This window comes from Ovis aries, chromosome 1, assembly GCF_016772045.2.
Source record: "Ovis aries strain OAR_USU_Benz2616 breed Rambouillet chromosome 1, ARS-UI_Ramb_v3.0, whole genome shotgun sequence".
Taxonomy (NCBI): Eukaryota; Metazoa; Chordata; class Mammalia; order Artiodactyla; family Bovidae; genus Ovis; species Ovis aries.
The window spans coordinates 193130162-193142692 of record NC_056054.1 but is presented as its reverse complement, the minus strand read 5'-3'; the positions used below and the strand labels follow the sequence as shown (position 1 = coordinate 193142692).

Sequence of the window (12531 nt, the reverse complement as noted above, 5' to 3'; positions counted from 1 at the left end):
GGCCGCAGTTAAAGGGAAGCTAGGATCAACGAAGTCAGCTAATAGAGGCTCCGAGACACGCCCCCTGGACCATGCCTGCAGCGTGCTGTGAACGCACAATTCAGGTAGGGTACGGATTAAGGGCTTAGGCTTCTGCTGGCACTGGCAATGGGCATCGCAACTAAGACACCTCCCTCCTGACCCCTGGATCCAGGCCAGGCCCCACAATGACCGAGTCACCTACCCGGAGCCTCTAGCTGGGGCCCCGCTCACCTTGCATTTGAAGCCGGCGGCGGGCGGCAGCAGCTCCCGCAGCAAAACCTTGGCCACCTCGCGGCTGGCCTCCTCGCTTACGAAGTGCAGGTTAAGCACCTCGTGCGCCTCGAACTTCGCGAGGCGCAGCAGGGAGCGGAGGGCGACGCGGGCCTTGGCCTGCAGCGCGGCATTGTGTTCGGCCTTGGTGAACATCATCAGCAGGTGGTAGTCCACCGGCCCGGCCCCGCCGCCCTCCAGGCTCTTGGCCTTAGCGCCCGGGGCCGGCGCCAAGGATGCCCGCGCCAGCTCCAGCGCCGGCGGCGAGGGCGCAGCAGGGGCCCCGGCGCGGGCCTCCTTCAGCCTCTTGGTGGCGCTGGAGAAGGTCTCCCGGCCCGAGCCCAGGTAGTAGAAAGCACAGACCGCCAGCGCCGCGGCCAGCAGCAGCGCGCAGTAGTGGGAGCGCACAGCGCCCAGACGCGCCATGGCCCGAGCGCACGGGGGCCCGCCTCGGAGGAGACCCATGCGCCGCCGGCCCGCGAACAGATCAGCCGGCGAGTTGCGGCAGAGACCAGTATCCCGGCAGCAAGTTAGCAGCCCCGGTAGCTGGCGGCAGCCATGGCGGGGGCGGAGCCGAGCTGCCAATCTGCGGGCGCTGATACGCGGAGAGGCGGTGCCAGGCTGCCTGGCAGCCACTGGGTCCTAAGCTCAGAAGGATTACAGCGGGGTCGGGCGGTGAGCCCGCGGGAGTCCCTCCAGCGTGTTCGACAGAGGCGGTGAGGACTTGGCCACACAAGCCAGCAGGCTGTGCGGTCTGTGGAAAATGGCCCTCGTTAAGCGCACAGCCCCAGGCGCTAGAAACCGAAGCTAAGCCTTCGGAAGCAAAAAGACTAAACTGGACGCACAAAAAATGTTCTCTATATCTTTTCCCTCCTAATTTCTTGAAGGCTTTATGTCCTCTCCCTGACTCCTTTCACACCTTGGCGACTAGGGCTAAAGAATTTAAACTAGCAACTCCTTTCCCATTCTCGGTGAAGTAGGATTGGCACCCGAGGTATGAATCACTTGCTCACCTCACTTGGCATCTGAGGCCGACCAGAGGCAACCTATGGGTTGTAGCCACCAGGGGGGCCACCTGCCACAAACTTTGGGTGGTTCAGAGCTCCCCAGGAAGCTTGTGGTTTTTTTTTTTTAACAGACTTCAACACTTTAAAAGAGACTTACTGTATACCCAGTGGTTTTACAAAATTAACTGAGGTGTAACTGAGGTCACTTGCTCAGGTCACACGGTCTCAGCTTTGACAGTGAAGCAGACACTCTTCCACAGCAGAAGAGGGTGCCTATATTCTGCCAACACTAAAATCTAAGAAAACTTTCAGTTCTCTCTCCTATCCACAGAACAATGGTTATCAAAATTTTATTGGTACTAGCAGCACTAGGGAGCTTGATAAAACACAAAGGCTCAGGCCCTATTACCTTCAACGAGTCTGGGCCTTGATGGTGATTCTTCTGCAAGCCAAAGTTTGAAAAGCAGTGCCCTGGATTTTCACACAGTCAACCTCTCCTGCTTCAGACCTTGGCTTGGGTGTCCCTGCCTCAAAGAGTGGTCTCTAAACACCAGCCCTTGCAGTGTCCAGATGAGGCACCATCCTCAAGGATACCATAAGGGCCACCTAAGAACTACCCATTCCCATCTTTCTCTGCTGCAAGAAGGCAAAACTTCAAGAGAGCAGGCAGTGTGTCTTTCTTTAACCATAATATCTCCAGTAACTGATGGTGCTTGACTCACTGAATGAGCATCAGAAATATACCCACCCATTGTAAACCATCATTTTCATAACAGAATAAGGGAAAATGTACTCAAATATTTAGCCACAAGGGTAATGCAGAGCTAGGTTTATGATGACAAGATATTAAAATCAAATGTTCATCAGTAAAGTGAAACTAAAGATGCTGTTGGGAATTCTCTGGTGATCCAGTGGTTAAGAGTCTGCCTGCCAGTGCAGGGGACATGGTTTCAATCCCTGGTCCAGAAAGAAACCATACACCACATGACAGGTAAGCCTGTGCACCACTACTGAGCCAGCACTCTAGACCCCACAAGCCACAGCTACTGAATCCAAGTGCCTGCAGCTTGGGCTCTGCAACAAGAGAAGCCACCACAATGAGAAGCCCACTCGCCCACAACCACAGAAACCCTACACACAGCAATGAAAACCCAGTGCAGCCAAAAATAGGTAATTTTTTTTTTTTAATTTTTAGAAAACAAAGGTGCTGTTGGTGCTGTAGTCAACAAACTCTAAGTGGAAATTTTTTAAAGTGACAAATGGAGGAAGAACCTATAGATTTACAGACTCAACAGATACATTAGCCAATTGCAATGAATGGAACTTACATAAATTCTGATTTGAAAAATCTTTTTTTAAAGAACACAAGATACTGAGGAATTTGAATACTGACTACATAGTTTCATAGTTTAAGAAAGGTGATATAATTTTTTAAGAACAGTCCTTTTCCCGCAACTGTTTTATATTGAAATATATAGTTGATTAACAATGTTGTGTCAAGTCCAGGTGTACAGCAAAGTGATTCAATTATACACATACATGTATCTAAGTCTTTTCCCATTTAGGTTGTTACATAATATTGAGCAGAGTTTTCTGTATTGGACAGTAGGTCCTTGTTGTATACATGTCAACCCCAAACTCCTTAATTATTCTCCCCTCCCCAATCCTTCCTGTCTAGTAAGTTCGTTCTCTAAGCCTGCTTCTGTTTTGTAGATAAGTTCATTTGTATCACTTTTAAGGTTCTGCATAAATATACATATTTAGAGAGACATACTCAACAATTTGTTGAAATGTCTGGCACCTGTCTTTAAAAAATAGGGAAGAGGAAAAACGGGTACAAGTATAGATAAAACGATGTAAGTCATGAACCAATAGCTACTAAAGTTATTATCTCTACTTTTGAGTGTTTTAAAATTTCAATAAAAAGATTTTTTAAAATCCTCCCCAAAGTGATGCAGATTAAAGACTTAGAAACTTGTCCCTCATTTATTAAATGAAAGAAGCAGGTGACAAAACAGTTTAATCCCACTGTATATAAATACACACATTCAAAGGTCTAGAAGGGTATACACCATGGAAGTAATAGCGTCCCCCACACTTAATACTATCCAACAGAACTTCCTAGGGTGAATATATTCTATAATCTGCCCTGCTCAAAACAGTAGTCACTGGACACAAAGCTAGCGGCTCTGAAGTGTGGCAATTCAACACATGAACTCAACACTTAATTCTAATTAAATTTCAGTAGACACATGTGGCTAGGAGGTACCATACTAAACATCACAGGCAAATGATGGAATTAAGACGGAATTCTTTTTGCTTATCATTAACCTTTCCTACAATGAAAAAAGCACTGTTTTGTAATAAAGGAAAGTAGGCTGTTTTCATTTAAAACATTTACTATCGGTTTGCATCTCCTGGTCAAATAACTATTATGAAACTGAAGTGAAGTGGAATAAAGTAAATTACATATAATAGTTTTAGTGTCTGCTTTCACTTAACTTTTAAAGGAAAAGCAAAAGCAGGCAATTCACTTCCAGGTCTGTTCTTTTAAGCCTCTATTCCTTCAATCTCGATTCACGCAAAAACGTGTTTTTGTTTGTTTACTAAAAGGACTCAGTGTAAATGTGTTGCCTAGATTAGAAACTTCAACAGATATCTCAATCATAATGGCAAAAAAATTAGAGCTACAGCATAAAAATGCCTTTTGTGACTTTTAGCTAATGAACTGGGAGCCATACAGCTCTGTGGCAGGCAGAAGAAAATATTTAAAAAATCAAAACGGATTTCATGGTTGAAGCAATCAGCAAATAGGATCAATATGGACCAATTTGACAGGTAAGAAAGGAATACAGAACTGAAAATATGAAAAGCATGACAGTTAACAGGTATATCTGCAGTTGTAGTTCACAATAAAGTAGAAGTCTGAACATAAAAGAACTATGCCAGAGGTGAGATTTTTATTGACTTCACATAGTTTCTTGGCATACAAAGAATTTAATCAGGCAAATATTTACAATTCTTACATAATGTACATCTTAGAATAACTATAAAGATAACGTACTTTGTTCCATTTACAAGTGACATCCTACAGTAAAACTACATTCATGAATTAGATACAAATAAATCCTCTACATGCTAGTAAAAATTAAATGGATTGTTGGTTATACATTCTTTAAAATCTATCTTTTCACAGGTAGCAGGAAATATTACATGTAATAAGTCTCTATGACTGGAATGATCCAGAAATATCATGAAGCACAAGTAAACACATATAGGAAAGTAGCTCATTTCTGAAAGTTAACCTTTAGCCTTGGTGTAAAATAAATGGTGCCAATATTCTTTATAATGTAGGGAGCTTTCCCTATTTAAAATGAATATCCAAAAGGTTGGGAAATGTGCTGAGGAAAAATAAGAAAACCTAGTACATAAGACAGTGAAAAGAGCAATGTAGAAAAAAGTTTATTTCATCAAATCTTGCTTTCCTCCCATTATCTCATTTTAGTAGATAAATTTATATAAACAGAAAAGGATGCCCACAACATTGTATTTATAGATGTCAAGATTTGGCCAAATCTATGCCCCTTTTAGCTGTCTTTGTTTAGAAGAATCAAGGAATTGGTAAGCATATGGTGGATTAAAATTACCTTTACAACATTTTGCTGTTGTCAATGTTTGTTATTGCAAAAATATAAAATTCCCTACAATTTGATGTGTTCAAACCTTAATCTATTTCTTCAAAGTAATTTTATATCCAGTAATTTTATATCCAGAATATTTGGAGTCTTTTTTTTTTTAAATCAAAACACAAGGAAAGCTGGCAGTTGTTATCAGACTTTGCTGATCTATAATGATTTCAAATCGTTTTCATGACATGAGTGCCTCTGACTACTAGTCAGACAGGGGTTCTGGTGTCAGCTATGCCACCAACCAGCAAACCAGAGCCCAGCTCTGTGAAGCAAGAGCAGCAGCCCACGGTCAAAGAAGAGACAATGCTGGTGATCTCAGAAGCCCTGCCGTGGGAACCCTGCAAGACAGGCTGATGGCAAGGCACACTGGGAGGGGCTGCAGGAACAGCACAGGAAAGACTGCTGTCACAGTTTCACCTTGTTTCATCCGACGCATTTCATTTGTGAGGCGCTCTGACTTCAAAGAGTAATAATTACTAGTCAGTGCTCTTTCCACTATATCATGTAGGTCTGAAATCATTTTAGAAAGACAATTTATAAAAACATAGCATTTTTCCAGCTCATGTTCACAGTCAAAAGTGCTATCAAACAGAAAAGTTAATTAAACAATAGAAGAGTGATAAGGGAATGTCTTATTCAAAACGGATAGTAAATTTAGTCTTAAATACAATTGTTTCTTGTGATCACACTTCACGTGTAAAATTATATTTTTAAAATACTGCTTAACACATCACAAATTTAAGTTGTCCAGACTGTAAAAGTATGTGTTTTGTCAAAATGCACTCATGAAGAACCAAAGTAATATTTCAAATAAAATATATATGTTTTACAAAGTAAACACTAAAGTTGATTAAAATATATAATGAACACCAGTATAAATTAGGCAAACACTGTAATGTAGTGAACCCCTGGAAATCTCTGAATTTCTAAGAATTGTACCAAAGGTAATTTTTTAAAACCTTAGAAATCTTAAACATGTTAAGTGTTACCATGAAAAATTACAAATAACTACATAATTACCTTTAGTCTAGTTCTAACATGAAACTGCACTGTATAAATTCCTCACAGTACAGCTACTCTTATTTTGAGACTATTTTAAATCAAACTTTTAAGCTAATGAGCTAATAATGATTAATGGAATAATAAGGGATCCGAAACTAAATACCAGCAAATCACTTAGGCAAAGAAAACAAAGGACAATCACATTAATTTTTGAAGCCCAAGATTATAACTAACACTGTTTACACTGTAATTGATCATATTGTACTGAATAATTCACAGCATAATAAAACTCAGATTTGTTACATACTATAGAAAAGCTATTAGTTGACACATCTAAATTCACCTTGGTTAAAAGCCAACCTACTCTGTAACTACTTGTAACCATTCATTTGCTTTAAAACTTTGCTGTTACTACTGCATAATTTCTAACAAATTTAATCCAAATTGGGTTTTGGCATATTCAAGAAACCAAGCCATAGAAATGTATTTTTCAATGTACAAGCTCCCTGCACTGTTAAAGATTTAACTTTCACTTTCTTTGAAGATTTTCTGAAGATATTCAGAACCATGGTCATCTTTAGTGTACTTCAAATACATCTCTAACAATTAAATTTAAGTAGACACTAATTACTGCCACATTAACAACTCATGACTGAAGCCACAGGAGTTAAGAGTATCTAAGAACTGCTTTCACCACCAAAGACCCCAGAGGTGATCTAGAGACCAAAGGCTGGATCCAAAATGAAACCTACCTAAGGCTTCTTCAGATAAAGATCAAAAGGATTCCAAGGATCAAAACTGGAATAGGCACTACAAAGAAAAAGTGAGGCTCTTGTTTCTTCTTTCTTCCTCTCTTTGTCTCTTTCTTTCTTATCTCAATATATTTCCTTCTCCTTGAGCTTTCTGGATAATTAATTTCAAAGTACACTAACAAAAATGCTACAAATCAGACTTTTGCAAAGCCGGGTGATCTGTGACTCAGAGGTGAAACAGGGAAGATTTAATGTTCCTGTTATTGTTGCGATTAAAATATAAGGTTTTGGAAATTAGCCTTTCCTTAGAAATAATCCATACATATACTTTTATCTTTATCTAATACACAGCAGTTATAACTAAATAAGCACTATATGCATGCAATTTGGTCAAACAAATACAGAACATTTTCTGTGATGTGAATTTATTTCAGTATAATTCCTGTTTAGATTCTGATTTGATGTTTGGTCAACTTAGAAAACTACTTACTGGTGGGAAAATGTTAGAAAATTAATTATATACCCAATGAAATATAATTTCTCTACTTATTTGGTAACTCTAGTTTAAAAACCTCTCATTACTTACATATAACTTGAAAAATAAAATTAAATTTAATTACGACAATATTAAAAATTAACCATAGGGCAAATTACTTATTTTATACTCCTGACGAGAGGTCAATCAAAGATGGAATCAAACTAATTTGCAGCATATACACAGAAAATTAATATTTCCATAGTATAGTATATCTATCCAAGTCCATAATATTTTGGAATTCAAGGGTCTGTGATTCATGTAACCAAATACTAAAGCTACATGTGCTGTGCTTAGTCGCTCACTCATGTCCGATTCTTCGAGAACCCCTGGCCTATAGGCCCCCAGGCTCCTCTGTCCACTGGATTCTTCACACAAAATTACTGGAGTGGGTTACTGTGCCCTCCTCCAGGGGATCTTCCCAACCCAGGGATCAAACCCAGGTCTCCCACATTGCAAGCGGATTCTTTACCATCTGGGCTACCAGGGAAGCCTGCATAGATGCTATACTTTAAAAGAATGTATACCATGTACAGTAAGTACATAGGATAGATGTTAGAAGAATTAAAAAGCAATTTATTGCTGTATATTTTAGTATAAACTAAAAAAATGAGTCTTTTTTTCTCTTTTTACAGAGAGACTTTCCTTTCACTAGGAGCAATAGCAAAAATGTACCTTGAAAAGGACACATTTCAAATATAAAATGTTCTACATTATTTTATGTCAACTTTTCCTTTGATAGTTACAATCTGATGAAAGCATAATTTTGCAACATTCAAGTAACCATTGAAACACAGTTTTATTACATCAATAAAATTGTCAAGGTTTTAGGAAATCAACCCAACACTGAAGAACTGTAACTTCTATGAGATCCTTTTGGTAATTGAAAAAAAAAAAAAATTTGTCAACGGTTTCTTTTTTGCTTCATAAAATGGAATAAATCTAAAGGACTGAGTTATATCAATCTGTACAGCCACTGTATATATGTTAAAGTACTGGATGTGAGGGATAAACTACATTTATGAGGAAATGGGGTCATGTATCCTCTAGTTCTAATAATTAAATTACATATTGTGTATATAATAGCTACCAAGAAAAAATAAAAACAAAAACTATTTTGAACCACCAACATCCAGGAAGCTAAAGCAAAGACACGTTCTGGAATCAGGCAGGACATCAGGCTCCCACTTGATGCTGACAGGCTTGACTGAACAATCCTGGGCACAGTGCACAGAAGAAAAACATCAATGCCATCATTCATTGGGGAAAAAAGAGATTATTTTGTATAAATTCTTAGCATCTTGTAACCTAGAAGATGGCCTAAGTCCAGATTCAACTTTCATCTATAAAAAACAGCCCTTTAAACAGGCTTTTTTAAAAAAACAAAAATAAAGTAAGTCTTAAAGTAAGTTCCTCTCCCAACTGCTAGAGATCTATGTTTTGATTTATAAAAATATCAATGAATGGGTATCTCTTCTCCAAACCACGCAACAGCTACTAAAAGTAAGTAGAATTAAAGCAGTAAAAATATGTGAGTTTTCAAATATATACATTAGGGGGTCACTAGATTTACTATTTTCCCCATTCTAAAAAAAAATTCAAAATTTCTGTGAATCTTGCTGGAAACGATTTAGTTTCTCTGGATTATTGGATGCCATTTGGGAGAAATCACGAAAAATGTCCTGGTAAGTTTCATCACCTGCATGAAAGTAAAATAAGAACACTTTAAAAAATTTATATAAAAAGCATTAATAAACAACATTCATTTTATGACTAGTAACTATGTTACAATTCATGATAATAAAACTTTGTTTAGATGAGCATTTTTTGAAGAAAAAAGACCAACTAAATGGAAGTGCTGACTAAGTATATAATGGAAGAAAAAAAAAACTATACCTGAAAAAAGCACCTCAGATGCAGCCACAGAGGAAAGTTCAGAGTTAGAAAAGAGCAAAGATGCAAGTGTTTTAAAGCAAGTAAAGAAATACATTTATTAACACACAAGAAATAAAAGTCATCCTAAATGAGGTATAATAACAAGGCATTCTTTAAATAAATATTTCCTTTGATCAAGGCCAAAAGAAAAGATCAAAAACAAATATTAATGTTTCTGATGGATGCAAGTTAGTAACAGGACAAAACTGATAACCAGGTGGGAAATTTTAATATTATATTTTAACTAAATCTTAATTTAAATAATATGTGAAAAAGTCTTTATTCAAACTTTAATGCTTAACTAAAACTAATGCATTTAACCTACTTTTTACTAAGCTTAAAAATAATAAAGCCTAGAAAATGACTTTAAAATCATACTTTCACATTTAGTCAATAGTTCATTTACTGTAGGTCATTTGAGCAAGGATGCTATGACAAAAGGGGACTAAATATCAAAGACATCTGTTAAATTAGAATAATACATATGTTGGTTGGTTGTATATGCTCAGTCATGCCCGACTCTTTGTGACCCCATGGACTGTAGCCCACCTGGCTCCTCTGTCTATGGGATTCTCCAGGCAAGAATACTGGAGTGGGCTGCCATTTCCTACTCCAGGGAATACATGTGTATATACGTACGATTCGCTTGTAGAGAAGATTATAGATAATGATATTATAGCAGATTGAAGACTATTTTTCTTGTGATGAAAAACTAAATATATACACACATATAGGCTAATTCTTTGGACAAAAGATTTATATAAAATGAAATCATTTTCAAGTTAAATCATTCATCATGAATGCTTCATTAAACATATTACTTTTATACAGAGGCTTGTCGTAATTCTGTTTTCAAGATTTAGACTGTCAAATACTGGTTTATTGTTAAAGCATGGTCTTATAATTATTCCCCAAAAGACACCTTGCATCCATCTTATTATACACCCATTGCTACAGCTGTTGTTAATAGTGCAGTAAGTTTTGTCAGCTTTTAAAAAGTGAGATTTTTTGAGGCAATAGATGTCATACCAAAAGCTAGAGAATTAGAAAAAAATCAGGGGAAAGTGATAAGATCTAGTAAAAAGGTCTAACAGCATAACTCAAGATTTTCAATAAAAATTTTTTTAATGCTTTTAATATTTAGTCAATGTAAAAAGCAAGTTATTAAAATCTCTATATAGTTTTTCATTTAGCCCTGGAAATTTTCTCATGACCTGAATCAATCACTTTAAAAAGAAAAAAATACAGTAAGAAGAGAAGCCTAATAGGTTGTCTAAGAGTAACATCTAACTCATATATTATTGTAACTAAAATAATAAAGGGTGATATGCTGGAACAACTGGAAAGACAATCCAATTACACCCATGTTTCATTTCATAAAAGTTTACCTCCACATTAGAAGACAAACTACAATCTATTCCCATTTTTAGGCATTCTAAAATATATAAAATAAACTAAGAGACGAACATTAAACATCAATTAACAAACCATACAAAATATTTAAAAGTTTTTCTTATTCTTAGATGTTGAATTCAAATATTTAAAATATTTATTGTAAACATTATAAATATTTTAAAAATACTATTTAAACTGGAGAGTCTGGAATCTTACTTTCCAAGAAAGTGTAAAGTGCAGATTATAATACAAAAATACCACACAGATTTTACCATTCAACACCAGAAGGAACTTAAAAGGCACACATTATACATTCAAGAAGAAATAGGAAGAAGGACCTAGCAGGCGCTAATGCCAAACAGCTTACAGATAGCACCAGATGAGCAGTCAATCTTAAGTATTACAACAGTACAATGGCAATATATGGCTTCTACCATTAGCAATGCATATTTTGTATAACAAGCTGTGGGATTTTTTTTTCTTTTTGTGGTTTTCCAGTTTTTGTTTTTAAATTATCTAGTACCTACTACACAAGTACATTTTAGTAGAACCATTGTACCATGCAAAACAGATTATAAGATTTTTTTATTCACTGAATTAAATGCTTCCTTGAAGGAAAGGGTTGGTGCTACACTAATCATTGGTTTCACTTACTGAATACATTTTAAAAGAGTTAATACAGTACAAAAGGAAGTCTAACCTTCACACACATATACAAAACTTTTCATTAATATTCAGTTTCTAACCAAATGTTAATTAAGGGACTATCAATATAATACCTTTCTTAGGCCTCAAAATGTGTTGTCAAAAAGCAAACATGACGTAACAATAGTGACTAAGATATTTAATACAGTTAACACAAATCGAACTACAAATTGAACTTCAATGTGATTCTTTAAATACAATTTTGATCATTCAGAATGTTTCCCATGGCAAATATAACTTGTCTACACTGGAATACATAAACAATAACCCAGAATATGTTGCCCTGGAAAGTTCATAAGTACATTTAACAGTTTATTATAAACAATAAACAACTAACCACCCAATATTTGAAATACTAAGTTAAATTCTTTAAACTACTTAATCACATTCTATTCTCTTCAGCAAGCTAACTCTTCTATGTGCTTGGACAGTTCTGAGTTTTTAAAATGTGGATTGCTATATTTCCACGGATGGTTTAAAATAGTGTTTGATTTTTGGTATTCAGAATAAGCACTGCAACAGCAGCTATGATCCAATATTTTGCTAATTTTGCTCTTAAAATGTACTCCCCTCAAAGATACAGCAGCCTGGGAGACCCTGCTCCCAGGTGATCAGCGGATGAGCCTGCCCTCTGGACTGATCACAGCTTCCTTTTTGTAACTGACTGGATCAATGATCAGGCTTCACCAGCAACATACTCACATAATCAGTAGTGGTTCACTAAAGCAGTGATCTTCAACTGGTTGAGAAACTCTGCCAACAATCAAGAGGAGTCACAGAGCCAGAGACCACAGGAACCACCAAACTAGTTTCCAACAACTGAGAGCAGGATGTGATACTGCACGCACCCACCTAGTCCTCCTAAGAGTCGTAGGAACTGACAAGGAGGGACACATCTTCCCCTCAGGAAATGTGTGCTCTTGGGTCACATGGCGAAAAATAGAAAGTCTCAGGTTGTTAGGGTTGTAGACAGAAAGTTCAAAAGTGGAGTTTCCTAGAAACAGGTCCATGATTCCCAAAGATTATATCTGAGTCTTTTAAATGGAAGAGATCTTCATAATGAAAAGACTGAAGATACTTGCATTTTAAAATTACCCACAATTCTGAGGTTTTCCATCTATTGCTAGGCAACAACAACAACAACAAAGGATCTAGCTAAAACAACCAACCAAAATCTATGAGAGGAAAGTTTACAGTGATAAGCAAAGAGGAAAATAGAC

The 12531-nt window shown here is 37.2% G+C and overlaps 2 protein-coding genes across 9 annotated transcripts in view; both read right to left on the bottom strand.

Moving 5' to 3' along the window:
- Positions 1 to 871, bottom strand: part of XXYLT1 (xyloside xylosyltransferase 1) — a 180254-nt gene extending 179383 nt beyond the window's left edge. The window contains exon 1 of the mRNA XM_027957138.3: positions 253 to 871. Within this exon, the coding sequence (XP_027812939.1) occupies positions 253 to 756 (504 nt within the window). The 5' untranslated portion in view covers positions 757 to 871. The remainder of the gene's footprint in view (positions 1 to 252) is intronic.
- A 3368-nt stretch (positions 872 to 4239) lies between these two features.
- Positions 4240 to 12531, bottom strand: part of ACAP2 (ArfGAP with coiled-coil, ankyrin repeat and PH domains 2) — a 165151-nt gene continuing 156859 nt past the window's right edge. For all 8 annotated transcript variants that reach the window (XM_027957131.3, XM_042232913.2, XM_042232904.2 and 5 more), the window contains one exon: positions 4240 to 8975. In XM_027957131.3, the coding sequence (XP_027812932.1) occupies positions 8875 to 8975 (101 nt within the window). In that variant the 3' untranslated portion in view covers positions 4240 to 8874. The remainder of the gene's footprint in view (positions 8976 to 12531) is intronic.